The sequence below is a fragment of the Tiliqua scincoides genome, chromosome 13 (genome assembly GCF_035046505.1).
Source record: "Tiliqua scincoides isolate rTilSci1 chromosome 13, rTilSci1.hap2, whole genome shotgun sequence".
Classification (NCBI taxonomy): domain Eukaryota; kingdom Metazoa; phylum Chordata; class Lepidosauria; order Squamata; family Scincidae; genus Tiliqua; species Tiliqua scincoides.
The window spans coordinates 3,445,893-3,473,699 of record NC_089833.1 but is presented as its reverse complement, the minus strand read 5'-3'; the positions used below and the strand labels follow the sequence as shown (position 1 = coordinate 3,473,699).

At 42.6% G+C, this 27,807-nt stretch overlaps 1 protein-coding gene across 1 annotated transcript; it reads right to left on the bottom strand.

Annotated features, from left to right (window-relative positions):
* Positions 1 to 1,643: 1,643 nt before the first annotated feature.
* Positions 1,644 to 23,148, bottom strand: MEIOB (meiosis specific with OB-fold). Its single transcript, XM_066640805.1, has 13 exons — positions 23,080 to 23,148; positions 17,408 to 17,465; positions 14,340 to 14,471; positions 12,348 to 12,420; positions 10,855 to 11,050; positions 9,522 to 9,622; positions 8,533 to 8,585; positions 8,342 to 8,437; positions 5,379 to 5,480; positions 5,106 to 5,259; positions 2,754 to 2,943; positions 2,076 to 2,162; positions 1,644 to 1,790 (listed from the first exon to the last, which is right to left on the bottom strand). The coding sequence occupies exons 1-13, from the start codon at positions 23,146 to 23,148 to the stop codon at positions 1,644 to 1,646; spliced, it is 1,458 nt and encodes a 485-aa protein (XP_066496902.1).
* Positions 23,149 to 27,807: the final 4,659 nt, after the last annotated feature.

The window sequence follows — 27,807 nt, the reverse complement described above, 5'->3', positions numbered from 1 at the left end:
AAAACCTCTTTCCTTCCTAGTTGCATAATGTCAAGCTCAGAGATGACTTCCCTCTGAAAGGACAACTACCACAGGCAACTGGCACTGCTCAGCTGAAATGTAAGGACTGTGCTACCATCTAGTGATTGCAAGAGAAACACAAAACACTGGTTTCTTTATTAAAATGCAAAAGGTGTCACTGGGTTGCCAACCACTCTCTTTTGGGCACTAAGGGAAGAAAAGCCGTTTGGCACATTCGTTGCCCAGCCAAATACCCAGAGAAGACATCCAGCCAAGGGGCTTGCATACAACACAAATTGTAATGTAATGCAAAGAAGAAAAGGTGATGACCTCCTGCTGCTGCAGCTGCTTCATATACCCAATCTGTGCCCCAGTAAGCTGAAACAGAGTGCCCTGTACATCTTCTTAAATGAACCCTGCCAGGTGATCTGTCTGGGATAGATAGCTTCTGCTCTGGAAATGGGGAGTAAGGTTGCAGTTGGTAACCCATGTTTATTTTCTGCATTTGATACAGTCAATGCCCTGTACATTTGATACAGTCAAGTATGTACTTCTGCTGTGGTGATTTTATTTTCAAAAATAAAATCACCACAGCAGAAGTACATACTTGACTGTCAGGCTGAGAGGCAAGATTTGAATCTGAGCTAGCGACCCTGAAAATCTGTTTTCAGAGTTAGAATTCAGAATTGGAACGTTCAAAAAAAGGGCTCTCTTGAAATTGAGAGGCAAGGGTTCTAAGTGATGTTGCTGTAGACAGGCATAATAGCAATCAGAATGCGTCTTTGAGCATGTGTAGAGTGCCTTTTTAAAAGGAATGTAGCTCTGCTGACTGACCAAGGGTGGTCCAAATAGCCAGGCCTTTTCAGTGTCTGAAGTCAGTCTTTGAACATTTAAAACAGAATTTATTTGAGCGTGTGCAAAGCGATTTCCCTCCCAACTGTCTAACTCCAACTGGCTCCTGTGGAATCTAGTCTTAATAAGTCATTTGGAGTTAATAAGACGTTTGGAAGTATCATTTGCCTGTTTTTTTCTCAAACGAAAAATGCCTAGCATTGAGACAGTAATCCTAACCAAATTTCCAGCTCCAGTGTAGCTACAATGCAGCCCCATGGTAAGGAAACAAATGCTCCCATACCTTGAGAAGGCCCCAGGGACTGCCTCTCCCCCGCAGGACACAGTGCACAGCCCACTGACACAACTGCACCAGCACTGGAAAATTGGATAGGATTGGGCCCTAAGGTGTTCCGGGAACTGAGTTCATGGTGGCAAGTTCATGGCCTGAAGTGAGATTTGAAGTGGAGACTTTCAACCAGACACCAGCTCTAAGTTCAGTTTACAACTTTAATATAGCTGCTTCTTCTGGGATAATTTGAAATTTTACAAAATGCAAACAGAGAAAATGTAACAACTTTTGTTCATCATCCCTACACTATATTTTTCTTAAATACATAAAATGAAACTTTTCCTCTCTGTTTTCAGGCTTAATTCAGGAGAAAGTGAGCCTAGATTTGGAAGAGAGATTAAGCTAAAACAGTTATTTTAAACATTTACCAAAACACTATAAAGACAACTTTTTTGTAACTAAGCATTTTTCAGCCTACTATGAGGATGCAGTGTCATAATACTGCATACAATGAAACCTCTTAAAGTCTCTGTAACTGTTTTGCAGCAGGGCAAGGTGCTTGCTTTCCTTTTCCAGACAGATTTTGACTGGACTCTATGGGATCTGCTAACTTGCAGGAAAGCAGACTTGTTCTCAATCCAGTCCTTGAACTAGAAGAAAGATTGATCTGTGGAGGGAAGTTTAGAATAATGTGTCTCAAAAGAAGTTTTTTTAGAAAAAGAGTTTCCAAGAAAGAAAATAACTATGAGGTTGGAGTCACATAATATGTTTTTCTATTTTTCTGAAAGCCTATCAGCCCAGGCTGTGACATTTAGAAGTTTCCCTCCTGCTGTTTTAAAGTCTCCACTCTCTGATAAATTAAGTTCCCTTCTAAATGGGGGGGGGGGGTGAAAGGGAGGCATCTTGTTTGTCTAAGAAATGTATTCATTGTACAACATTTCTGTATACTTACTTTAAAATAAATTTTACTTCGTTCTAGAAGAAGGTGCCATTTTAATGCTGTCTTTTGAGCTTCTGTCAGTGCCACAAATTCTTGGACCTAACAAAGTGACCACAGTTCAGTTGGTATGACATGCACATAAGCATGAAATACACATAAAAAACACAAATCAACAGGAAGACTGTTTGCAGTGACCAGGACCCTAACTTTTCTTTAAGTCAAAGTGGCAGCTTATCTATCCATCTTAGCTTTTTACAACATTTTCTCCAAAGGTGAGGGGGAATTGGAGATAAAGAAAAGAATCAAAAGGAAAAAGAATGTTTTTCTGGTTATTCAAATGACAAAATGTAAGAGCTATCCCATCCTATCATATTTATGTCCCACTGATTTCTATAGAGCACTTTTTTCAAGAATGGTCTTCAGCAAAAGCAACCAAATCCTCTAGCACCTCTAACACTCACACATTTATTGCCGCAAGAGCATTTCAAGTGACACAATCAGCACTCACTTTCTACTGGTTGCAAGTACGAGCAACCAGTATTACAAGCATTGTCACCATGCAGTACAGTACCATAACCAGGAGAGGGCTTAAACAGCACTGAAACAGCAATAGTAATCACTTTCGCTGGCATCACCCAACCAGAAGCATAAACCTGACCAGAAGACACTTATTTCTGGCCCCAATCTCACCGTGCAGCCTAAAGTCTCCTCCGCCACAGTGTCGGAGAGGTTGCAAGAATGCAGCGTCCCTGTGTGGTCAGTCAGATCAACCAATAAATCAAAACTGGCAAAGACAGAGGGGGTGTCTGATGAGGAGGGGAAGCTACTACACAAAGAACATGCCTGTGTTGTTTCATTGACCACATAGCGGCACCTGGCACTGCAAGAAAAATAGGGAATTCAGGAGAAAAATATATAAATTAGTCTCTCCACAGTTAACTGCTTTTCAAACTACATGTTAGTTATGGTCCATCTAACTCTCTTCTGAACATACTTCCTTGGCAAGTGTCCTTACAGTATTTCCTCCCTAGTCATGCAAAACCTAATAGGCTTGTCTGTCTCCAGTGGTTTCATTATTAGCTGTCCCAGTTGCCAGTAACAAGTTACCTTCCCCAAGAACAGTTCTATGTTCTCATAAAGGCTCAACATTTGACCCATCTTATCAACTAGCTGCAAACAATTTGTAGTGCAAAGAACTGCACCTCCCTCCTTCACCTTTGCTGTCCTGCTAGAAGAGGAAGAACCCAATTTCATTCTGCCAGATTGCTAGCAGGATGGCAGCTCAGTCCCACTCCCAACTTCTCTTGTAAGAGGACTGGAGTGGAGAATGATGGCAACTTAGCCTCTCTTTTCTTGCCCACTGTGAAAGCAGCTACAATAGGCGGAGAGGAAACAGGAGCTCTTAAGGAAGGTTCAAGCAAGACCTTCAAGACCTTCTGAGGGGATGCATGACTGCCACTGATCCATACCTAGTCACGTCCAGTGAAAGAACAGGAGTGATGTGGTGTCACATCATGCATCTTTCATGAGACATCAAGCAGACATCTGGCTGCTCTGTGGAGCAGCCAGACTCCAATGTATATTGGACCTCAGCATCCAACAGCATCTTGTGCTGTGGCTGTGATACATTTTGCTGGGTGTTCCATATTCATGCTTGGCTTGAGTCATACGAATGACGGTGGAAACATTCTAAGTCAGAAACATCATAAAACTCAACTTGTGCACAATGGGCAGCCCAATTCTAACCTACGCTGGCGCACCAGGCCACATGGCCTGCACTGCATCCAGTGCAGCTCAGGAGGCAACTGGAGGTTCCCTTGAGATAAGGGGATACATCTCCCCTTACTCCTGATAAAGCCCCAGCAACCCCTAAGGTGCTCCCTGGATCCACGCCAGCTATGTCACTGGCGCAAATCCAGGAAACCCTGCATAGGGTTGCTCGGCCTGAGAAGGGGGTTTGAACACAGCGTGCATTGCCACCGCTGATTCTGCTCCCTCCTGCCCTTCTCCCACCCAAAATACCCCCTTCTCACCTCCAATTCACCCACCCACCACCCTCCCTCAGCTCCACTCAGCTCAGTTCAACCTTTCCCATGCCAGCCAGCACTGGGGTCAGATGTGGCACTGCTGTGTCAGCTCGGGCCTTTGTGCCAGCTTGGGCCTTTGTGCGAGCCCAGCCAGCTCATGAGTAGCTGCAAATGTACCTTACAGCACATTTGTGACACTCTGAGCCAGCGTGGAAATGGCTGCACCAGGTCAAACGTGAGTTTGAATAGTGCTGTTAGTCTTTCATTCCCACAGAGATGGCTGCAAGTATGAAGTTCTACATAATTTTTTTATCATCAGTGTATGAGGTAATAGTCAGTACTCTGTACAGGTACATTTCCTAGAGCAGGAGCATCAGACATATCAGGGTTCCATATCATGGATATGTCATATATGGGTTCCATATCAGGGTTCCAAATAGCATTCATGATGCCTGACGAGGTTCAGAAGTGATGTCATAAAGCAGGAAGTGATGTCATTAAGCAGGTCATAACCAGAAATAAGCACTTTTTTCTCACTTAGGAACTCATTAGTTGCAAATGACAGAAGAGAAAAATGCACAAATCTTGATCATATTTCCAAGATATGGAAGAGCCCAATTATCATGCAGGATACCCTTTCAGCAGTAACACCTCAGCACAGCTCGGTAGCTGAGAGCAGCTGATGGTGGTGCTGGGAGAGCCCGAGGGCCAGTAAAGAGCTTCTGTGGATTGCTTCCAGCCTGTGGACCTTATGTTTGACGCCCCTGACCTAGACAGCTAAAATTTATGCATTTCAGAAGAAAGTTGGAAGGGATGATTGAGGGAGAAAGTATGTGTGGCCACTGGAGATGCAGGTTAAGTGATGTTAGGGTAGTTTAGGAAAAGTTTTAATGTAGATGTACAAGAGGAAAGTGATTTGATGAAATGTGAGACGGAGGCTTTACAAGCTGATTTGGAATAAGGCAGAGGTGTACTGTCAAGGTCACTACTTTGTAAAGTTTAGTGAAGTGCTTACCACCTGCTTCGTATTATTTTTGTAGTTTCATTATCAATATTCAGTGTAGAGATGTAGGCAAATATAATGCCATAAAAAGGTTCTGTTTTCCCCTCATTTTGCAATGCTTTCGCCTTTAACAGCTCCACTGTATAAACATCAACTATAGTCTGCACTAAAAGAGAATGGGGGGAAAAATCACAGATTATCTGAAGAAACAAACAAAAGTAACATTTAGTGGGTTGCATGTATTTTCATAAAGCAGTACATAAATTCGGCTGGAGGAAAACTTACAGTTTATCGACTCTCTGAACTGATCTTCCATTTCATCATCCAAAGTGAACATTTCAGCATTCTCTCTTATGAAGTTGAGCAGGATATTTGCTTCTGGTGTATCTTGACATATAAAACATATTTTAAAAAAGCAGAATTATGGAAAGCATGTACAATGCCAAAATACTTCATAGGAGATTTAAGTGAAAGGAGTAACTTGTGCATTATTGTAGATTTCTGCGACTGAAGCAAACGAACAACATAAGGCAGTGTTTCTCAAAATTTCACCTAGTGGGTCGCAAGCCAATTTCAGGTGGGTCCCATTCATTTCAATATTTTATTTTTAATCTATTAGACTTGATGCTACCATGGTATGCGACTGCATTTGGGGAAATGTTATACATCTGTACTTTTAACAGGCTACTATGTATATCCTTAGTCCTGGGTAAGTGTGAGTAGGATTGCATAGGATTGCAGCCTATGATTGTTAAAAATTTTCTTGCTTAATGATGTCACTTCTGGTCATGACATCACCTCCGGTGTGTCCTGACAGATTCTCATTCTAAGAAGTTGGTCCCAGTGCTAAATGTTTGAGAATCACTGACATAAAGGGTGATATTTTTACAATACAACACAAATCTTTTATTCTTCATCCTAAGCACCACTGAAGTCAGTGAGACAATTTAGTTGGTTGGTTGGCAACCTTCAGTCTCGAAAGACTATGGTATAGGCCTATAGCACCTGGTATTCCCAGGCAGACTCCCATCCAAGTACTAACCAGGCCTGACCTTGTTGCAGTTAACGTAAGTCCCATGGATTTCAATGGGACTTAGCCATATCTTATTTTCGCACTGTGATAAAGCATACAAAGCTGCTTTTACATTGAAGCAGTCTATTAGTCCACCTAGGGCGCAATCCTAACCCACTTTCCAGTACTGATGTAAGGGTAATGCAACTTTGAGGTAAGGGAACAAACATTGCCATACCTTGAGGAGGCTGCTGTGACTGTCCCCTAACTGCAGGATGCAGCACATGCCCCACTAGCACAGCTATGCTAGTGCTGGAAACTAGTGCGCCCCTAGTCTGCCTACCTTAACTGGCAGCTGTTCTACAAGGTCTCCAGACAAGGCCTCTTCGATCCCATCACATAAAGAAGCTGAGCCTGAACCTTATCAAAACTTGTCTACCACTGAGTTAGGGCCCTTCTCCTGTATATAAAGACACTGAATGCAGTAGGTTAAAAAAATTACTTGGACTGGTTTTAAAATCCAAAGTCAACTTTTTCACCAAAAACTCTAGCAGACCAATCCTATAACAACCCCCCCCTCCACTGATGCAGCTGCATCAAAAGAGTACATGCTACATCCTCTGCATAATGCCTGTTTAGCAACATAAGTCCCAGCCATGTAATTGGTGGTGGTAATGAAGACAAATTTATGGGGTTATGAATGCTGCTGAATGGAGTTCGAGTGCCCTGAATGCTGCCAATACCACCCCCCGCCATCTCCCTCAGGGCCTCTGAGAGGAATTTTATCAGGGGATACAAAGTTTCTTTTGGGCCCCTTCCCAAAGGTGGGAGGGCAAAATGGGGGGGAGGGTAGTGACAGCGGCAATAGTCTTAGGAGTTCAGGTCTACTGGACTTCTCAATGTAGTGCCCAGGTCTATCTGCCCACATGGCATCAGCAGCTTGATACAGTAATATGGAAAACCAAACACACTCCTGAGAACCCAATCCTGAGGTCCGCGGCATGGCTCTGCGCCGCGGACCTCAGTTGCAAATGTGCCATAAGGAACATTTGCGGGACTCACCGCCAGTGCTGGGTTAGCGCACGGTGGTTGCCCGGGTTCTGCAGCTTGGTGGTCTCCAGGACCACCGGGCTGCGGATTGGGAAGCGGGGGCATGGCCAGGGGTGTGGGGGAGGCATTCTGGGGGGAGGCATGGCTGGGGGCAGGCGGGAGGCGTGTCAGGGGAGCGAGGCAGATCTGTGGAGCTGAGCTCCGCAGGATCCAAGGCGCTCATGCAGGGCTGCGCACCCTACATGAGCACCTTTACTTTAGCGCTGACCTTTTGGTCACCACTAAAGTGAGTAGCCCCATTGCGGGGCTGCTTCCCTTTCTCAGGGGAAGGGGACGAATGTTCCCTTCTCCTGAGGAGCCTCCTGCGGTATCCCTCCATGGAACCGCCGGACCTGGGTGCTGCGGGCAGCTCAGAATTGGGCTGTAAGTCTCTCTAAAATCTTTTAAATATGGAAAATCATGCAGAAAATTAGCATCATCACATTTAGGCTCACACTAGAATGGAAAGTATCTTATGCATACCAAAATTTGCTTCTGCAGCAGCTGTAGCCCTGCAGCTGTGTCCCTGAGCTCCTATACAGTCCCTCATGGTAAGCAGATCCACAACCCAAGGAGTTTCTGTAGCAGGTCAGTTTCCTCCCATATTTGACACTGTTATCATGTATGCATTCTTTAGCCCAGCATATATGGCTTGCCAGCAGCTGCAGCTGAACTGTATGCTCATGGTAGTATCCCCAGCATCCCATGCAGGCAACAAGTCTGAGTAGATAGAAAAATGTAATATTCCAGGAAATTTCTGGGACCCCTCCACTGGCTCCTGGGCCCCCTTTTTGACCCTGGGCCCAGGGTACAAATTGTCCCCTTTACCCCCCTCTCCTAGGCCCTGGTCCCCCTCCCTGCCCTCCATCCCTCCTGGGATGATCCTCTGTTTCTCCCCCTTCCCACCCCACTTAACCTGTGCTGGTTTGGCAGCAGACCTCCCATGCTGCTGCCGGTCACAGCAGTGTGCTCAAAATGGCCAGCAGTGGTATGCTGTTTGTGCTGCTGAAAGCCATTGTACAAAAGCGGAACGGTTCCGCTGTCATCAGCTCTGACTGCACCAGCCCAATCCTGGAAAAGGTTGAGCTGTAGCACATTATAAGGCATTTTATGACTATTTAAATACAGTTTGCAAAGTCTTTCTTACCGGGGTTAGTAGTAATGATGGTTTTTGAGATAATAGTGGCAACCATGCAGTTCCGAAATTTGTCAAAGTTTATTCTTACATCTGATGCAAATATAACTGGGAAGAAAAACAGAATATTTTTGTGTTATCTGAAACAAAGCTAATGGTCACCTCGGCAATAAATATTCTGCAAGAGAATTCAAAGACGATACCTGTTTCTCGAGGCATCCAGCTCTGTACAAGTTGGATAGATTCATTGTCCCAGCTAGAGGGATAGGAATATTCAGTTAATACAAACGTTGCTTATTTGACTGTGTATTTTATACTGATAAAATATTTATATGCTTGGAAAACTAGGGCAGATTCCAATCACTAAAGTATACAGGACAAAAACATAAACAAGTAAAGCTAAGAATACAATATCAAACATATAAAACAAACCTGGATGATGTTAGATTCTTTTTTCCACTCTGCTTAAATCACGTGCATGAGGGCTGTGCTATATAAATAATAATGGGGGGCAAGTGTTTCACAAGCTTCCCTGAATGTCCTCCTCCCCTATTTGCCTTCCTCCTGCAGGCTGGGCAAGCAATTATGAGCCACCCCAAGAAGGCAATCCCAGAGCACCATTCAAGCCCAAGTCCTCATCCCTCCCTCCAACTGGATTATTTAACCCTAATATCCTATGAGTCTGTGATTCTCATTCTGTTCTTTGTACTTACCTTATAAACTGCATTCTATGAACTTTTATTGAAGTGCTGTTTATCTGTAAAGTGCTTGATGCACACACACATTCACCCAAAGGTTGATCTGTGGATGGCACTAGGAAATAGGTTGCTTTGGCCAAGTAAGATTATCAATGGGATGAATGACTAAATGGCTTCTTTTATTTCCTCATCTCCATGAAGATATTTCATAATTGATCTGCGGCTTTGTTTCACTCTGCTCCTCCTGTGGGGGGCATTTGTCAATAGCTTCTGGAAATAGGCAATAAATATATTGCCTGTTTCTAGAATGGCCCTATTCTATTGGACAGCTTTGTATGTAATAGAGTTTAATGGATACTGCTGCCAGTTAATGAACACTCAGAGGCCACACAATTAATAAGGAACTTCTATTAATGATAGCAATATGTACTTATGTCCAGTTCAGTCTCCTAATTTTGAACTATAGTTGACCTGTGATTTGGGATACAGCTTACCATATCATTGAGAAGGAAGACTCCGTCTCATCATACAACTTTACTTCACATCGGTGCCCCTTTCGTCTGTCTGAAGTGGTGAAGGCCTTTGGTTTGCCAACCTTTCCAAAATAAGAAAACCTGAGTTTGATTTTGACTTCGCATTCAAGGTTCTGTCAAGAGTAGTAAGGGGAGAGAGAGAGCTTGTTCTTCATAAGCTTACCAGCTGGGAACCAAAGTAGCATAACGTTTACACTAAGGTAGCTTACAGCCCAATCCTATGCAGTGTGGGTGCAGCAGCCACTGCACAACTCTAGCCATCACAAAAATGCTGTAAAGTATGTTTTCGTCATCTTGCTAGTAAGCTGTGCTGGTGGGAATCTGGACCTATGAATGCCAGAGCAGGTAAGGGCTGCTCCATTTGGTGCAGGGGGAGGGTGGAATGGATGTGAAAAAGGGGTGTTTCAGGGCAGAGGAGGGCAGGGAATGGGTAATTCAGGCCTGGGAGGGCATTGGGGACAGTAAAGTAGGTCTCTCTCCTTACCCCCGTCCTGGGCCTTAAAGCCCTACCTGGCGCTTCTCAGACTTGTGCCAGCACTTTTGCTGGCTGGCACAAATTTAGTAGCCCCATAGGGCAGACTGAAGCTCAACATGGGGTAAGGGAAAAAATGTTCCCTTACCCCGAGGAAACTTCCGGCCTGTTCAGTTTCAGCGCTGGATACGACATAGGCAGTGTGGCCCTGCTGCACCAGCACTGAATATAACTGGGTTACCCATCTCTCGGAAGTATGTGAGTGGTGCTAAGGAGTGCTGCTATCAGACAGGTTCTCATGGCAGTCACACTACCATGTTGCACACAGTAATCATCACAGTATCTTCCATCCTCTTGTACAACTCATATTCATTACAATGGGGCATGCGCAAGAGATGACCCCTTGGTAAATGCATTATGTAGGCAAGAGAAAATCAAGGGGTAAAGGTGAGGTTCAGCTACATATCAGTGTTAAATCAATAAACCAATTTAACATTAATACTTAATTTTATGGTTAATAATTAATCTCCATGTGGATGTCACAAGACTTTAAATAAACCTCCTTATAGCCTTGAACTATGTCAGGTACCATCCTGGATACAAGGATGCTTTTGGTGGAATCCTGTTTACAAGTATCATTCATTAATGTTGCTTGTTATCCTTCTTTGGTACTAAATCAAACAAAGTGACTGCTGACCAAGACAAAAGAAGATCACTCCAATCAGCCATGACTCAATAAATCCTTATCTACAGAGAATCAATTAGATCATCAGGCTACTGTGGAAGAACACTGTTCAATTTGTTATGGTTTTTCTGACTTACTGACTTAACAGCTGCCAGGACATTAAGAATTCTCCCATCCAGGCTCTGTCCATTGGCCACAATGTCCCCCAAGGAGTAAAAATCTTGTGGGTTCTTCACAGGTAGGTTCAACAGGGACAGCAGCTTGGTGTCCACTTCATAGCGGGATTGGATTTTGACGATGGAATGATTCTCACTGAGCAGTAGCTTGTAGCAGCTGATAGAATCACATTGATAACTTGACTAAAGGCTGTGATTAATTTATTATGAATTATTACAGGTTATTGGTTTACTGATGTGAAAAGCCTAGGGAATAAATCCAAGTTTTCCTTTGTTTAGGAAACACTGTGCTCATTCAGATGCAAAGTTATTCAACTTATTTAACAGATAATTGCAACCAAGATATCAACATGGAAATCTAGTCTAAACAAAATGTAAGCCAACATTTTCAGCTCTTCACACTGATATATCCATGCAACGCAATATTTGCCATGAATTGCCCTACAGATTTAAGGCCTACTATCAGTGCAATAATACAGTAAGCAATAATTATAGGCAATCACTATTATAAATTCTACCAGGTTGGCATCAAAGGATTCTAAGAGGCTATGCCTAGAGAAAATATTTAACTTCCTTTCCTGGCTTGAGAGTTTCACACATCTCTACAAATACGGGAACTGAGAATTTTACAACCCAATCCTATCCTTCCCCACCCCCACTGGTGCAGCTGTGCCAAAAACAGGTACATTGCATCCAGCAGATGGAGGACAGATTGAGAGGCTTCATCAGGGAATGGAGATTTAAATCCTCCCAGTCCACAATGGATCTCTTTAGACCTGTGCTAGCTATTTTGCTAGCACAAGTTGAGGAGAGAAAGGGGGAAGGAAAGCTACAGAAAAGGGGGTTAGAATTCAGTACATGCCATTGTTGCTGGATCCACCTTCACAGCTGTTCCGCTCCCTGTTTTGCCCCCTCCCCATCTAGTTTCACCCCTCCCCATCCCTGTTTTGTCCTTCCACCCCCACCCCCCCACCTTCCCTGACATCATAACTCCTCGATGGGACTCTGCAGATCCAGTGACATGCGTGGGAAGGTCAAGGGCTTCCTGCCAGTGTTCCAGCAGAGTGCTACCCAGCTCACTTTACGGAAGGAGCTTTATGACTCTTCTGTCAATAATTTGATATTGCAGTGCTGCCTGACTGATAGATCACAGTGCAGCAATAATGAAGAACACCAATTTCCAACCATGGTTATATAATTTTTCAGTGACAATATCTGCATCTTCTTGTAGCAACCATCTGAATATGGCACCATATTTAACTTAAGGCCTGACCCAATCCTACCCAACTCCAGTACTGGAAATGCGTTGCATCCCGTGGTTGGAAAGACAGTCGCTGGTGCCTCCTCAAGGTAAGGGAATGTTTGTTCCTGCTTCAGTGCAGGAAAGTTAGATAGGATTGGGCCCTTATATTCGTAAACTTATTTGAGTGATAAGAATTCTACTTTACATTTACCTTGGAGTTGTAGGGCTGAATTTTTCTTCCTTTTCTGCCTCTTTCGTCTGTACTAAAGGATTTTCAATGATGACTGTAAAAAGAAAAAGAGTGGAGACACACAGAACATTGATGTCTGGGATCATTTATTATCTTCAATGTTTCTACCCCACCTTTCTTTAAAAAAATGATAGTCGAGGCAGCTCACAAAGTATAGGTGGGCCACTGTGTCTGCAGGATTCTGTATCTGTGGTTCCAATACCCATGGATGCGCCCCCCCATCCCCTTGTGCATTAACATTTTAGCTTATAGCCCAGAAAATCAGGCTTCCCACAGCCTGATTTTGTCGCTCTGTAAGTTCAAATGCTTACAGCGATTTAATGATGTTAATGCGAGGGTGGTGGGGCCCACCACTGAAACAGGGGTCCCCGTTTCCACCATTTCTATATCTGCTGGGGGTTCGCGGAACGAACCCCCATGGATACGGAGGCATGCCTGTACGCAGATTTGAAACAATACCTAAAATCTCATCAAAACAGAACATCAAAAATAAAGTGAAGGTCAAGATCAGTGTTAATTAAATCTGAAAACAGCATTCTGCAATAGAAAAGACCTGTGCAGACCCTTTTATCGGAGCTACAAAGATTCTTTAGGGTCCCTTTTGCAGTACAAAGTTTCTTTTGAGCCCTTTTCATTCTCCATTGGATCATAATTTCTACAAATTACAATATATAAACCTATGTAGCATTCAAACAAAATGTGCATATATACACAAATGTATATCCTGGCTCCCAGACCACCTTTATGGCCCTAGGTACAATGTACCTTTTGCATTTCCTCTTATGGACCCTGTGTATTTGATGACAGGCTCTGGTAGACTTCTTTTGACAAGGCATTCTGCTGTCTTGGTACCAGCATGGAAAAGACCTTTGTGTTCCTTGTACCCCTCACCATGCTTCAGGCACATGCTTAAAACTGTCAAAGCACACTTGCAATTCAGACATCTCCTTGCTGGGCAGGTAGCACATATATTGTTAGGAAGAGGCCCTAACTTGACATTTCATCATGGTAGCCACAGACTTAGGGTTGTGCAGCTAGTAGTCACATTAGTGCAAATATTTAATTCTGAAACCAGGAAAGAATTGATTTGTTCCAGCTCAAATGTCAAGAAGTTGGACATGTGCTGTGAAAATGCATTATAGCTTAGGAGATACAACCTGCCATTTTCTGTGGACCAGTTCCTTTGCACAAGTTCATTCCATTTAAATAGAACATAACACAAGGGCAGTTTCCTATTGCTTTTGCTTACAGCTTTATGTGGGAAATTAATGAGGATACATTTGTCTTTGGTTAATCTTGTACACAGCTGCTCCAGAAATTAATAATTAAGCAAAAAAATGAAAATATTTGTATTTGTAAGTTTTCTTGTGAGTCTGCCAGCAAGGCCACTCTTGTCCTTTGCATTATATAGTAGATGTTATTTATCTGGACACATAAGTTGGGCGCTTTTAAGGGCTATCATTTCAACAGAGGCAAGTTAGAATGACCACCTTAATTTTCTCTGACTGAAATGAATAGGACTTAAAAGTGCTTAGGGCTGCAATCCTATAAACATTTGACAGTAAGTTCCATTGAACCCAGTGGGATTTACATCTGAGTAAATATGAATTGGATAGTGCTTTGAGTCTGCCTGGCTCATGTCATTATTATAATAACATTTTAAGGAAGAATAAAATACTGTACATATATAAACTATGACTCCAAAAGGGAATTGGGAAGATTGTTTTTTTTTCTCCTGTGTTTCTTGACAGCTTTACTATGTTTGAATATAGATTTTATTTTTGGGTTTACTTCTTTCCCTCTCACCCCATCTAACTGAAAAATTTGGTTCCAATTAAATAGTCCATAACTCCTTGGAGTAAAACGTACCAAGACCACAAACACACCATAGTGATTTAAAGAGGGGGAAAACATACTGAAATTGAAATACGTTCAGAATAAATTCCAGCTTACCACAGTCACCAACTCGAAAGCTTTCTGAAAGTGATTTAATATAGTCCTCTCTTCCCCAAGAATTTACATTTATGAAGTAAAATGGTGAATCGCGCACAGTAAAACCAAAAGTGTACCTTTCTGATCCAATGTCTATAGAGAGAAGACATATTTGAATGCTTGCATTTCATGTCAGACAAACAACACAGGATAATCTAATACTGTATGTGCCTTTTGCTATCCTTAGGCATGTGCTACCATAGTTTAAAATCATGACACAAAGCAGTGCAACTGAATAAAATTGAGCTCTAAGGGCTGTCACGTGACTGTGGTGCCCACTGGTGCCCGCTGCCCTTTTCCCTGATATGTGTGTGGCATGTCATGAGGAAACATGGAGGCCAGGGATACAGTGACAAAAGCAAGGGAAAGGAATGAGAGCACTGGAAAAACTCAAAAGGCTGGATATAGCCAAATGTTTCCTAGTAAGAAAGAAAAACATAAAACAGAGCAACTTTGTTAATACCAGTAGAGGGCCCCAGATTTAAAAGAATGTCAACCTGTTCACATGAACAGGAGAAAAATGTTGCTACATTTTTTCAGGGCAGTTGAGACAGAGAAGTGGCAGGTGTCACACTTTGGCAAAGCACTTTACACCTTAAACTGAAAGGAACGTTGCAGATAGGAAGCCCCAGAAATACTGAGAGAAGCCCAGTACAGTGTTAAATAACCCTAGCAGGATCACTTGCCCTTGAAAATGTGAAGGAAAAGAGCAGCGAGAGACAAGATAACTGAGCAAGACGTGTCTTCTGTGACACTATTATAACTATCATCATCATCATCATCATCATCATCATCATCATCATGGTGTCATAGCCTACCAGATGTTTGGACTGGGATTTGTGGGTTCTCACTAGTTCAAATTCTACACAAGGTTTAAGAACTGGTGAGATATTGCCATATGATGTTCAGTGTTCCTAATAATGTTATTTGTTGCAATTGTTCAACTATTATCTTGTCTATGCCTATATTGGCCAAGTATTTCTTTAAAAATAAAAATGATAATAATAAATAAGAATATTTATATACACTTTTCAACAAAAAGTAGTTCACAAGTTGTTTAAAAAATGACAGTAGACACTTGCCTACATGGCGAGAAATTTCTGCCAATAAATCAAGCTTAGATAATCACCTTGGCCTTATCTCCTTGCCTTATCACCTTCCCTTATCTGTGCTCAGGGGGCACAGCTATCCAAGCAACTCCAGAGAAGTTGCTTTTCAAGCAGCATTGCTTTTCAAGTGGCACCAGAGAAGCAATGCAGAGATAATTAGAGGGCTTAATATCTAAGCAACCCCTGGAAAGTTCCAGCCAAAGTTAACCTTTTCACTGCTCCTGAGACTTCCATTGAATTCCACTGAAACTGAACCTAGCCTCCTTCTCTAAGTTTAGCAGAGCCTGCCACAGCCTTGTTCCATTTTGCAAGTGCTTGCATTTTGCAGAGGTCTGTTTTTTTAAACACCAGGATGTCATCCTTGTTTCCATTTGAAACAAAGTCCCAGGCTACAATTCAGTGCACCATTAATTAAGAATAACACCCATGGAAAGCAGTGGGTCTGCTTCTGAGTAAATAGGGTTGCAACTATGTGTAGCTGCTCTTGCTCACAGTAATTCCTTGTTGCTTTTCTCTCTGCTGTGAACTGAATTTCACACTCCCAGTTATGTGTTATAAGTTGTATGTTGTATGTTGAACCCCTGGCTTAACACAGCAGGCACCTTAAAGAAGGATTTGATTAATGGTTCTCATGCAGTGGCTCCCAACCTTTTTCACTTGTTGGCAGCCCATTTCCATAAATTGTACCCCTCATATTAGCTAAATGCTTGTAATTAATATTAATAATATAAGCCCTCATCTCCTCTATATGAAAACCCATACTTCATATATTCATCACAGTATTTTCTCTTTTTATCTGTCTGAAGAACTGAAGACTATGCCTTTGCATTGTTTTACACCAGAGGTGTCCTGAGAAATTCTTGGTGATTGATCCATATTATGTTTCAGCATTTTTACTGTGCTGGTTTTCAATCACTGATTTATGCAAGAATTGGTGGCCAAAAAGTAGCTATTGGTGGAGCTTTCACAGCCAACTAGCTACTTCCCTTCCTGCCTTGCTGACCCTGCAAGGCATTCTGGAGCACTACCTGCCTCAGTGGCATAGCTAAGGGGTGCAGGGGGTAGCGGATGCACTGGGCATCAAGCTTTAGGGCAGCAACAAGCTGAGTTTGACACTAGTGACCAAAATTGTGAAAATCTTGGTATGTATGAATAATACCATTATGTTATACATCATTGGAAAGGTACTTTAATGCCGAATGCAATGAAGCAAACGGCATTGGAATATCTGTATTCTATCAAAAGTTAATTAACTAGAAAATGAAAACACAACTGCCTTATAGAACAAAATGTGCATTTTCTTAACTCAAAACAGACCTATGAGACTGATTGTTCTGACAGCCAAGACATGTTATCATGATACAGCATGAAACCAATAAGGTGATAATATGAGTCGGCTCACATTTCCATGTATCATATATGTTAACTGAGTAACATATATTACTGCTAACTGAGTAACTGCTAACTGAGTAAAAAGGCACTTTTTCAAGTGGTGCCCCTCTTATATTTAGTAGAGATTATATTTGTGAGATTGACTTAAAGGCGTGTATCTGCCACGAATTAATAAACTGGGACTTCTTGTTATTAGCTGTCATTCAGTGGTAGGAATATGTGCTTTGCATCAGAAAGTGCCACATTCAATCTCTGGCATCTCCAGGTGGGGCTGAAAAACATTCCTGCCTGAAACCTTGGAGAGCTGCTGCCAATCCATGTCAACAATACTGGGTTAGATGGACCAATTGACTCAGTATTGCGGCTCACTATGTTACTTAGCTATAGCTGTGCAAATGCCATTGTAATTGCAAAACTGCGCCAAAAAGATCCCAATCAGATTATGACCATAGTTTGCAGAAAGAGAAGCCATTGACAGAAAGATAGAGTCTGAGAAACAGAGATTTCATGGTTCGAAAAAAACTTTACTTTTTCTGTCTGGAAAGCCTTTGGCATCTGTTTTCCCAATCACCACACCAATTATACTCTGGGAAAAGAAAATAAAAAATTACAGAGTACAAACATCAAATGCAGATGTCCAGAATACTTCATCAGTAATAAAGAACATATTTGTCTGTTGCTATTTTAATGCCCTTATTCTACAGAATAGTTAATAAATTAACAAGACAAATCATTCTCTCTCTATATATAAAGACAATGGATGGAAAATAACATTAGCAATCCATATCTGTCTGCCTTTATATGGAGAAAGCTTGCCTGAAAAGGTGTATCATTTTTTTCTGCCACATGCTAGAAGTGGATAGGTTGTGTAAGTACGGAGTGGGATATGAGCATGTCAGTTTCAACCAGTTTGACTTTCTAGGTGGTATGCCTGTGCATACAGTGGGAGGGAGCTGGGGAAAGTAGGGTTCTATTTATACTTATTCTATTAACACCAAATAATATTCTTTGCTATGTCTCCATGAAAAGATGAAACATTTCAGGGGCAAACTACACATTACACACAAACATGCAGGCCCTCAAGACCCAGACAAGCCATTTTTCTAAGCAAAGACAATTGCTCCATTGCTGCAGAACACTTCTGAGTAAAGAAGTGGAGGGCTCACCACTTCACTCCAGTTTACTCCTTCCTGAAGCTGAATTGGGGGGGGGGGGGTTCAGACAGCAATTCACCATGAACCACTCCTGCACATAAATAAGAATTCTAAGCAGAGTATCAACAGAATTAGGATCAGCATGACTTAGACAATGTCTGATCCGCCATGTTAATACCATCAAGAAGAATTACAAAAAGATTCATAACCATCTTGAATTATCTGTCTGAACTCCACACACAATCAAACAAAATGAATAATGATAGACCTATGGAAAGACTCCACAGGCTCCGGAGATTTCTGTGTTCCTTTTGGTCACCAGGTGGGGGCAAGAAAACTATTCCTGCAGTTATCTGCATGAGTTGGTTCAGAGCATATGTGTAATGAAGGATAACTTCCTCAAGCCTCTAAGGTTTGCTTTCTCAAAGTGCATTCTCTATTAATCTACATTCAAAATGTTTGGATTCCTAACTTAATTAGTTAGATGGCAACATATCCTGTATATAACTGCCACTAATAGAGAACTGGTTCCTGGAATCAAAAACGTCATTTAATGCTTTTGGTCTTGTTTACAACAGTATTTATTTCAAAGACTTCTCAACATGTATCTTTTAAGAGTATTTAATTTAGACTTCCTTAACCAAGTTAAATTCCATAATACCAAATTAAAAGCATAATATCTATTCCTAAACTTCTTGTAAATAGCCTAAATTTATAGAGAAATGTTCACATTAGGAATTATGGCCACAGTTCAAGTAATCAAAGAAGAAAAGAGAAATTTCTGTATCCATTTGCTAGTACCTTGTGTTGTCATATGCCAAGCTCTTGTTATTTTTCACTCCATCTATCCTGAGCATTTCATCCAGATTTAGAGTTTTGGCATTCACATAACTGATAAAAGTGGCTCAGTAATATCATATTTCTTCAAAGCAATACTGTACAGTAAATTTTATTTTATTCAGGCAAGTTGGTTATTTTAAAGACAGACACACAAAACTATCTGCTAGCAGTTTCCTTCCAGATAAATGATTTAGGGCCCAATTCTAAACAGTGCCCATCAGCTTAGCTAGTGGCTAGTGCCAGTGGACTGCTGGTGCTCTGCCACTCCATGGTCACCCAAACTGCTGGGAGGTGGAGAGGTAGGTGGGGGCATGTGGGGCGGCAGGGAGAAGGCATTTTGGGGCGGGGAAGGTGGGGGAAGAACAGAGAAAGGGTGGGGAGGATGTGTGCTGGATGTGGAGCAGGGCAGGAGAGAGGCAGGGCTGGTGGAGCTTTGTTCCACCAGATCTTGAGCTTCTGTGTTGGGCCGCTGGCCTGACATGGAGGCCCTTAATTCTACGCCGACTCTTGGGTCGCTGTAGAATCAAGTAGCCCCACTGCGGGGTTACTCGCCTTACCCAGGGGAAGGGGACAAAAGTTCCCTTCTCCCAAAGCTCTGCCAGTGCTGCCTGGGTTGTGCTCAGGATGCAGTGGCAGCCATTTTTGGCATGCCAGGCAGATCAGGATCGGGCTGTTAGGGCCCAATTCTATCCAATTTTCCAGGGCCAGTGCAGCTCTACCAATAGGGCATGTGCTGCATCCTGCGGTGGGAGGGGCAGTCACAGAGGCCTCCTCAAGGTATGGGGACATTTTTTTCCCTTAGCTGCATTGTGGCTGCACCAGTGCTGGAAAATTGAATATGATTGGACCCTTAGAGCCCAGTCCTAAATTCACCCAGCGCTGAGCCCTAGTGCCAATGCTGGGTGCCATAAATGTGCAGTAAAGCATGTTTATGGCACCCAGTGAATAAGGAATATGGCCCAGTACTGGCAGGAGGAGAATGCACTGCTGGGATAAGTGACAATGCCAGGTGGAGGTGTGGCCTCTGGGGAGTGGAGGGAGGGTGGAATGAGGACAGGGCAGGGGAAGGAACTGGGGTGGGAGGGGGGTGGGACTGGCGGAGCTCTGCTCCACCGTATCCTGAACTCCATGTCAAGCTATAAAGTCCAACATGAAGTCTCTCAAGTCTGTCCTGGCAAAATAGCAGCTGCAGACTTGAGAAACCCCACTGCGGGACCTGGGGCTTCCCCTGAGGAGACTCCCTGGCATCTACTGGATACAGCGGTAGCCACTTTGGTGCCCCTATTCCAGCAGTGAAGCTTAGGATTGAGTTGTTGGCTGCCATTCTATACATGCTTATCTGTGAGCAAGTCTCTCAGAATACAGTGGGTTTATTTTAGAATAAAAATGTATAGAATTTCACTAACAAGCTGCAATACTATTAGGTTGAAACCATATTTCTCTTTCAAACAGAAAGCAAGACCTGCTTATCACACACAAACTACAGTAAACCAAATTCTGACTCAGTCCATTTTCTAATGCTTAATCTTATCTTTGTGATGTAAAATAAATAAAGCATTCTGCCCAGATAGATCTGTCTCGCAACTATGGAATCTTTCGTGTGCTTTCTGTATTCTGCATCAAATAAACCAAACTATCTTGAAGAAATCAATGACCTTGTAACATATCCTTTCACTTTTGATAGGGGAAAATTGCTGGTTTGTTTAACTTTAAGTCAACAAAGAGTTAATGATATGGTCATAACTGTGTCAAGTGAGTTGGGGCAAACAGTGAAGGTCCTTTGTACCTGACACTCTTTAAAATATATCAGATTAGATGTAACTTTCAGACTCTAACATTTAAATGTGGGCCCCTAAAAATCCAAAGTTCTTAGGCCACAATTCTGTCCACACATACTAAGGAGTAAATCCCCCTGAATGCAACAAGACTTACTTATGAGTAAACATACAATGGATTGGGCATGTTTACAGCGACTCTTTTCTGTCAAAAAAAAAAATGAAACCTACTTCTATTTTACTACAGAAAAAATGAATGCGGGAAAAGTAGAAAAACTTCCACACTCAGTGTGCACATTTTCACTTTCTTTGGTGCTTTCACAATCTGTATGGATGTTGAAGTCTTTCTGACTCAGTAGTCTTTCCCCCTTTTCTCCAACATTCAAAACTTAAACTCTGCTATATGCAGCATAGAAAGGAAGTTTCTCTAGGATCCCTCTCAGAACTACTCTCAAGTGTCACTTTGTCGTCCGTTCTCCCCCCCAACTGGAAACTGTAATTTGGCTGTACTGCATAAACCAGGCAGCAACAGATATTGGTACTGACACACTAGTACTCAGGAGTAACTCTTGCTTAATCTGAGAGTCTTCTCAGAGGAAATTGATTGAGGTCGGAGGGGAAGCTAATGCTCTTGGCATTCCCTTGCACTTAAGGGTGGTGCCAGGGGGGAGCAAGGTTCCCCCAGACATGTGGCTTGCCCCCCACCTGCCCATCCACTGCTGGAGGGTTAGGGCGCAATCCTAACCCCTTATGTCAGTTCTTTCCAGCATTGGCATAGCGGTGCCAATGGGACATGTGCTGCATCCTGCAGTTGGGTGTCACTCACTGAGTCCTCCTCAAAGTAAGGGATTGTTTGTTCCCTTACCTCAGAGCTGCACTGCCCTTATGTCAGTGCTGAAAAGCACTGACACAAGGGGTTAGGATTGCACCCTTACTTGAAGAGGGAAGACCCATCATTTCCTGTTACCAGGTGACACACCTGATGATGCTACTCCCCCTTAGCTGGTGGAACAGCCACCAGCCTCATTCACTTCTCCTGCAATCCCCTGGATTTGAACAGAAAGAAATGGGAATGGAGCAGAAAAGGAAGTGTGCAGGAGACAACCTCAATGCAACCTCCTCTGCCCCATTCCTCTCTTCCTTTTCGTAGTGAGAGAGTGGGAGAAGAAGGAGGATTGACAGAAGCTGGTGGCACTCTATGCCAATTTGCTGCCTGACATAACTGCCTCACAGGCCAATCCAGCACAAATTCCCCTCTGCTAATGCACCAGACCAGCACAGCTTGCACTCCATCCTGCAGGGGAATTTAGCAGGCAAGAGGTCATCCCGAAGGGGACATTTGCCCTGGGGTAAGCTTTAGTAGCCACAATGGGGCAACTTGGATGCAAATCAGTGTTGCCCTAGCAGATCAGGCCCAGAAAGGGGATAGGATATAGCTTGCACTAATGCCACCAATCCCACCCCTTCCTGGTCCAATCTACCCATCCCTGCCTCATCACCACCCCGCCCATTCTGCCTCTCTCTGAAATTCCCCCTCCCCTGCACCACTTGGTGCAGAACTCACTGCATCCAGCGCACGCTGCTCCTTATACCGGTGCATGTGGGCTGGTGCACACCTTCCCACCAGTGCACCAAATTGCTATGCAGTTGCAAAGTGCTTTAGAGCACTTTTGTGATGGCTAGCACCGGCGCAACTAATGCTGTGCCAGTGAACACGCTGGCTAGGATTGTGCCATCAGTCAATCTCCTGGATGGGACAGCTCTGCTCAGTACTGCCTTTCTTACCCACTCCCTCTGTGGGAGCCCTTGGGAGCATGCAATGTTCTCTAGGTACTAAGCCCATAGAGGCACACTGCATATGCATAAATGCTAGAACTCTTACGGTATATAGAGGTTTTCATGCTAGTCCACTCTCCATCCCACTTGCCATCATGGCAGGCATTTAGAATTAAGAAATAACCCACATCCAGCATGCTTGCTTTAACAATCTTTAAGATTTTATGTGAAGTCACAGGAAGCTGTGCATGAATGAAACTACCAATGTGAGTAAAGCTCATAGCTTCCAGTTCTGCTGTCAGTGGTCCAAAAGAATGCATCCCTGGTGTATTGTGACAATATAATGCAGCCTCTATAGAAATTATCAACTCAACATCTATTTGAGGAAAATACAAAGAAGTCTCTGATATTTCAGTCAATGAAGTGTCCAGTCAACAGTGATGGTTGTGGTATCCACACCCTTTGGTCAACAGAAGCATCAGTTTTCACTTATTGAGGGTGTACACAAAGAGTAGCTAACATGCTTTGTGCCCAATAATTATCTCCATGCTGTGAGTGTATAATGACAAACCAATTACATAATTTTGCAGTAACATAATATAGTTATATACAGTTTCACTGGGGAACAAAATGAATTTTTGTCACCAAGACATACAGGACGAGCCAGATTTGGGTGCAGATCTGAAATGGCCACAAAGTTCTGTACTGAAGTGGTGCAGGCCATCCTTTTTACCTGAAATTAGAGAAAAGTACTTGAGAGCTTTCAAAAATAAAGACAAATTATTAAAGCATTCCACGCAGAAGCTCTGAACAGATAAGACCTGTTTTCTAGGGAAATCATTGATCTAGTAGCTAGATCATTGATCTAGATCATTGATCTAGAACACAGCTTATAATGGTGTCTGGCTGCAATCCTAACCACACTTTCCTGAGTAAGCCCCATCGAACAAAATGGGGCTTACTTCTGAGTAGACCTGGTTAGGATTGTGTCCTTTGTGAATCGCACTTGTATCAGATGATTGTAAAAATTATATTCTTAAATATATATTTTCTTACATTTTGCCTTTTTCAAAACCAACCTACGTGACATTGGAATTCTCTCATTTCATGAAACTGGCTCAAGATCAGCACAGTATTGCATGGGGAGAAGTTCCAGAACAGATTTTCAAATGTGCAAATTAGTAAATACAAGACACAGAAGAAATAAGCTACATCAATTTTGTATGCTTACACCCTTTGTTTTTCATTGGTATTTCTTCAAAGATATTCTTCTAGGAAGAAAAAGCGCTACATCAGATTTGACATTCATCTATCAGCTCCCACCGTGTTCCAAAGTTTGAAAGTGCTTTAAAAGAGGTAAGTAGCATTGTGGATGAACTTGGATTAGAGAAATGTGGTTTAGGGCCCAATCCTATCCAACTTTCCAGCACCGGTGCATCTGCAATGCAGCCCCAAGGTAAGGGAACAAATGTGCCCATACCTTGAGGAGGCCTCTGTGACTGCCTCCCCAACACACCCCATTGGCATGGCTGCACCGGCACTGGGAAATTGGATAGGATTGGGCCCTTAGTCTTCACAGCCCAGTCTTATCTTGTACTGGAATAGACCAACCTCTCCAACTTCCAGTGATGGCCGCCCTTGGCTGGCACAAGTTGACTCCTCTGGGCTGGGATCCAGCACAGGTAGGCCGGCACAAAACTTTGCGCTGACCTAGAGCCCAATCTGAGCTCAGCCTGCTGGCTTACTGCTGGCACACACAGTCATAAATGTGCCATAAGGTACATTTGTGGGCCCTAGCGCTGGGCAAGTGGACCACCGAGTAGTGGAGAGGTAAGTGGAGGCATGGGGGAGGCGGGGAGGAGGCTTTCCAGGGAGGGGGGCGGAGGGCAGGGAGAGGGTGGGGAGGAGGCGTTATGGGGAGGCAGGAGGCAGGGAGAGGGCAGGGAGGGAGGGAGGTAGGACCGGCAGGAGCAAAGCTCCAGCAGATTCAAAGCCCATCGGGCTCACCGCCCGACACTGAGGCACTTGATTCACTGCTGACCTTATGGTTGATGGTGAATCGAGTAGCCCCATTGCAGGACTATTGCACTTACCTGGGGGAAGGGGACAAAAGGGCTGTGAGGGGCATGTAGGATGCGGCGGCAGCCATTTTCAGTGCCACCACTGCCCTGTGCCTCGGGCAGCTCAGGATTGGACTGCTAGTCTGCTCACAAGGCTAGGTACATTTTCGACATTCCTGGACTTGCACTGTGCTTGGATTGTGCTCTCAGTTAAAAATGAAGGATTGGATATTTTGAAAAGTAAGTTTTTGAACTCTAACTGCTTGCCATTTACAATCTCTTAGCAAGTCTAATGTATCTCCTAGTACATAACATAAGGATAAAATGGAATAAATCACTGTAGCAGAGCCCTGGGCTCTTTGGAGGAAGGATGGGATAAAAAATCTTATAAAATGATAACAAAGAATAATAAATTCTGTGTTTGGGGAAAAAAACCCCACAAATTGACTTCCAAAAAAGAGCTAAAATTACCACTGCAAGAAGGTGTGACCACAATCCAAGGAATCTCACAATTGGATCCATGTGTCCAAGGGGGCTTTAGACTTGCGTTTCTCAAAGAAGAGAAAACCTCCAAAGACCACAGTGCGCACAAGCCCATCAACTCTCTGGCTTTAGGAAGAACCTCAATTTGGAAATCTTTTTTCTTAAATCTTATCCTCAGAATTCTCTCCAGAAAGAACAATGATATGGGCAAATAAGGGGCATTGTAGATTCAGTTTGTCTCATCTACTGCAATCTTTCCAAACAGAAACATTTCTGTCTGGAATGCAGATAGGCTGGGCAACAATTTTTAGGGGAAGCACTTGTATACCCCTCCTCTTTCCACAGCACAAGCAATGCAGCTTGCTCCTTAAGGTTTATTCTTGTGGCATCTGCCATTTCTGACATGATAGCAAGGATTGAGGAACTATTGATGCCTGTCACAGCAATTTTTTTATCAGTAGCTTTGAAATGAACAAACCAGAAATGTAGAGAGCAACAAAAGCCGCAAAAGACTTTTTACAAGCAAACAAATGGTGCACTCGCGAGTTTCCCATGTCTGTAGCATCAAGAAGTCCCAAAGCATGACTGCTTGGAGGTTTTTCTGGTCTATTATAAATATTCCTTTTAAAATATCAGATTGGAAAATCAAAAAGTCTTATTTCAGTGGGATGTTCAGGACCCCAAGACTCACACGGAAGGGCATCAAAAAGATGTCACTACACACTTCACAGAAAAGCCTTTTGGAATATCAGTATTTTTTCAGTTCTTCAGAGGTGCTTCTGTTGGACTGAACTTTTCATCTGCCATGCAATCTATATGATATATCCCAATATCTTGTTGCTGAAAATAAAAAGGGACAGTCGTCAACCTTCGAGAAGCTAGCCTCTGGAGAAAAAAAACAACTTCACGACATCTGATTGCAGAACAAAAGATGAAGAGTGTATAGGGCAGGGGTTATCCTGCCCAATGAGTGTGACTTTCCTTTTCCCTTAGAGAGTAATTTTTTCCATCCAAAGTCCTAGATAGAGACTCCAACTGTCATATTTAAAAATCCTAAATTGGAAAGAAACTGGAAAAACTTTGTTTTAAAAGGTAAGGCACAGGACCAGTTATGCTTCCCAAACTCTCAACAGTATATCCTTCCCTCAAATAGAGAGATGAAGAGAGAGAGATCCACTGAAAATGGACCAGTGTTTTTTTCTGTGTGTGTGTGTCTGTGTGTGTGTGTGTTAAAGATAGAATCAGATGACCTCCAAGAGACATTTAAAAGGCAATTAAAGATTTTTTTTTTTTAATGGAAGGGTTTCTGTCTAAGAGACACATTACACTATTAAATGGTTTGAGTTCACCATTTAGGTTGCAAGGTTGCAGAGCTCTCCTTCTCATGTCGGCCATCATGAGATTGAAAAGAAATTATCTGTACGGAGCATCACCTCCTTGAAAATGCCATTCAACATAATCAGTCAAACTGTAACACGAAAGTCAACAAGAGTAGATCTTAATGGGAATTCAGGTTTTTTTAATGCATTTTTATGTACTTTTTGTATTAATGTTTGTTTATTGTTTTTTCTTTTAATATCATTATAAATAAAAAATATATATCTTGGGAATTCAGTTTTTTCTCTAGACACGTGTGAGAAAAAGGAATATTCTGCTAGAAAAGTTCTACAGTCTTCAGAGAACTAGAGTTACCAAGTCACTTTGGGTGTCCATTTGGGATTAAAGCAGAAAATAAATAAATAAATATTACATTAATGCAATAGGTTCAAGTTTCAGGATGAAACTCGCCAGGCTGTCCCCCCTCCTTCCATCCCACTCCTTCCACACTGCCTTTTCCTAATAATTTCCTAATAATTTGTGTGTATGTGTGTGTGTGTGTGGGGGGGGTGTCATCCAAACTGTTCCCTCACATGCAGTTCAAATACTGAACCAGCCCAATGAGGCTTGTAAAAAATTCCCTGACCCCTCCCCCCTTTCAGTGCATGCAACTGGGTGAAGCAAGGATGCTAATATTATTAATCAATATGATTATTAACCCAACACCATGAGATGCTTTAAAGTGGACAAAGTGTGGGGGGCACATTATGGTGGAGTACAAGGGTATGATGTGCACAGACCCATAACTAGGGGAGGCAAGAGAGGTGCAGCTGTGACAGAACTGATGTTTTTGCTCAAAAAGACAAGAAAATATGTGTGTGTGCATATTTTTAAATATATCTAGGGTACTGAAATGTTGAGTTTTGACCCTTGATGCTTAGGCACTATGAATTAATGAGAATCTGAGGTAAATTCCTCACAAGAATGGAAGGGGATATGGAAGAGGTGATTTCAAATTTCTGTGAGGAGAAAATCACCTCAAGATTCAAAGCTGACTCTTAAATATAACCAAGATTAAACAGAATAAAAGAAAAAACTCAGTATATTAAAGGTGTTATTTGTTGTGGTTACTTTTAAAGAATATCTCATTAGCAAAGAGATATTTGTTCCTGAGGGAATAACAAGGCACATGTGGGGCAGAAAACACAAGCAGAAAGGGGGAGCATCCCTGACTCTCACTCAGATTATGCTTCCCCCATATTTGTGTGTGTGATTTCAACCTAAAATTTATTTTATTTATTCTTTTAAAAATTTCTACCTCTCTCTTTTCCTTTCCAAGGGCAGATACCAAAGGTAGCTTATTATTTTCTTGGTATTTTAAGTGTCTTTAAATTATACACAGTTTTAGGAAGCCATTATATGTGCAGCTGAGGGATATTTAAAGTGAAGAAGACAATTATGAGGAGGAGGAGGGTTGCTGGACAGACACCCCTTTGCTCATGAGGGGTGCAAAAAGTTGAGGT

Excerpts from the sequence above, each read along its gene's own strand:
- MEIOB (XM_066640805.1), bottom strand. The coding sequence starts at position 23,148 with ATGGCCTGCACCACTTCAGTACAGAACTTTGTGGCCATTTCAGATCTG. Across the intron at positions 2,944-5,105 it reads AAAATAATACGAAGCAGGTG|TGCCAGGTGCCGCTATGTGG; the intron begins GTAAGCACTTCA and ends TTTTTCTTGCAG. Across the intron at positions 2,163-2,753 it reads AGGAGACTTTAGGCTGCACG|GTCCAAGAATTTGTGGCACT; the intron begins GTGAGATTGGGG and ends TCACTTTGTTAG.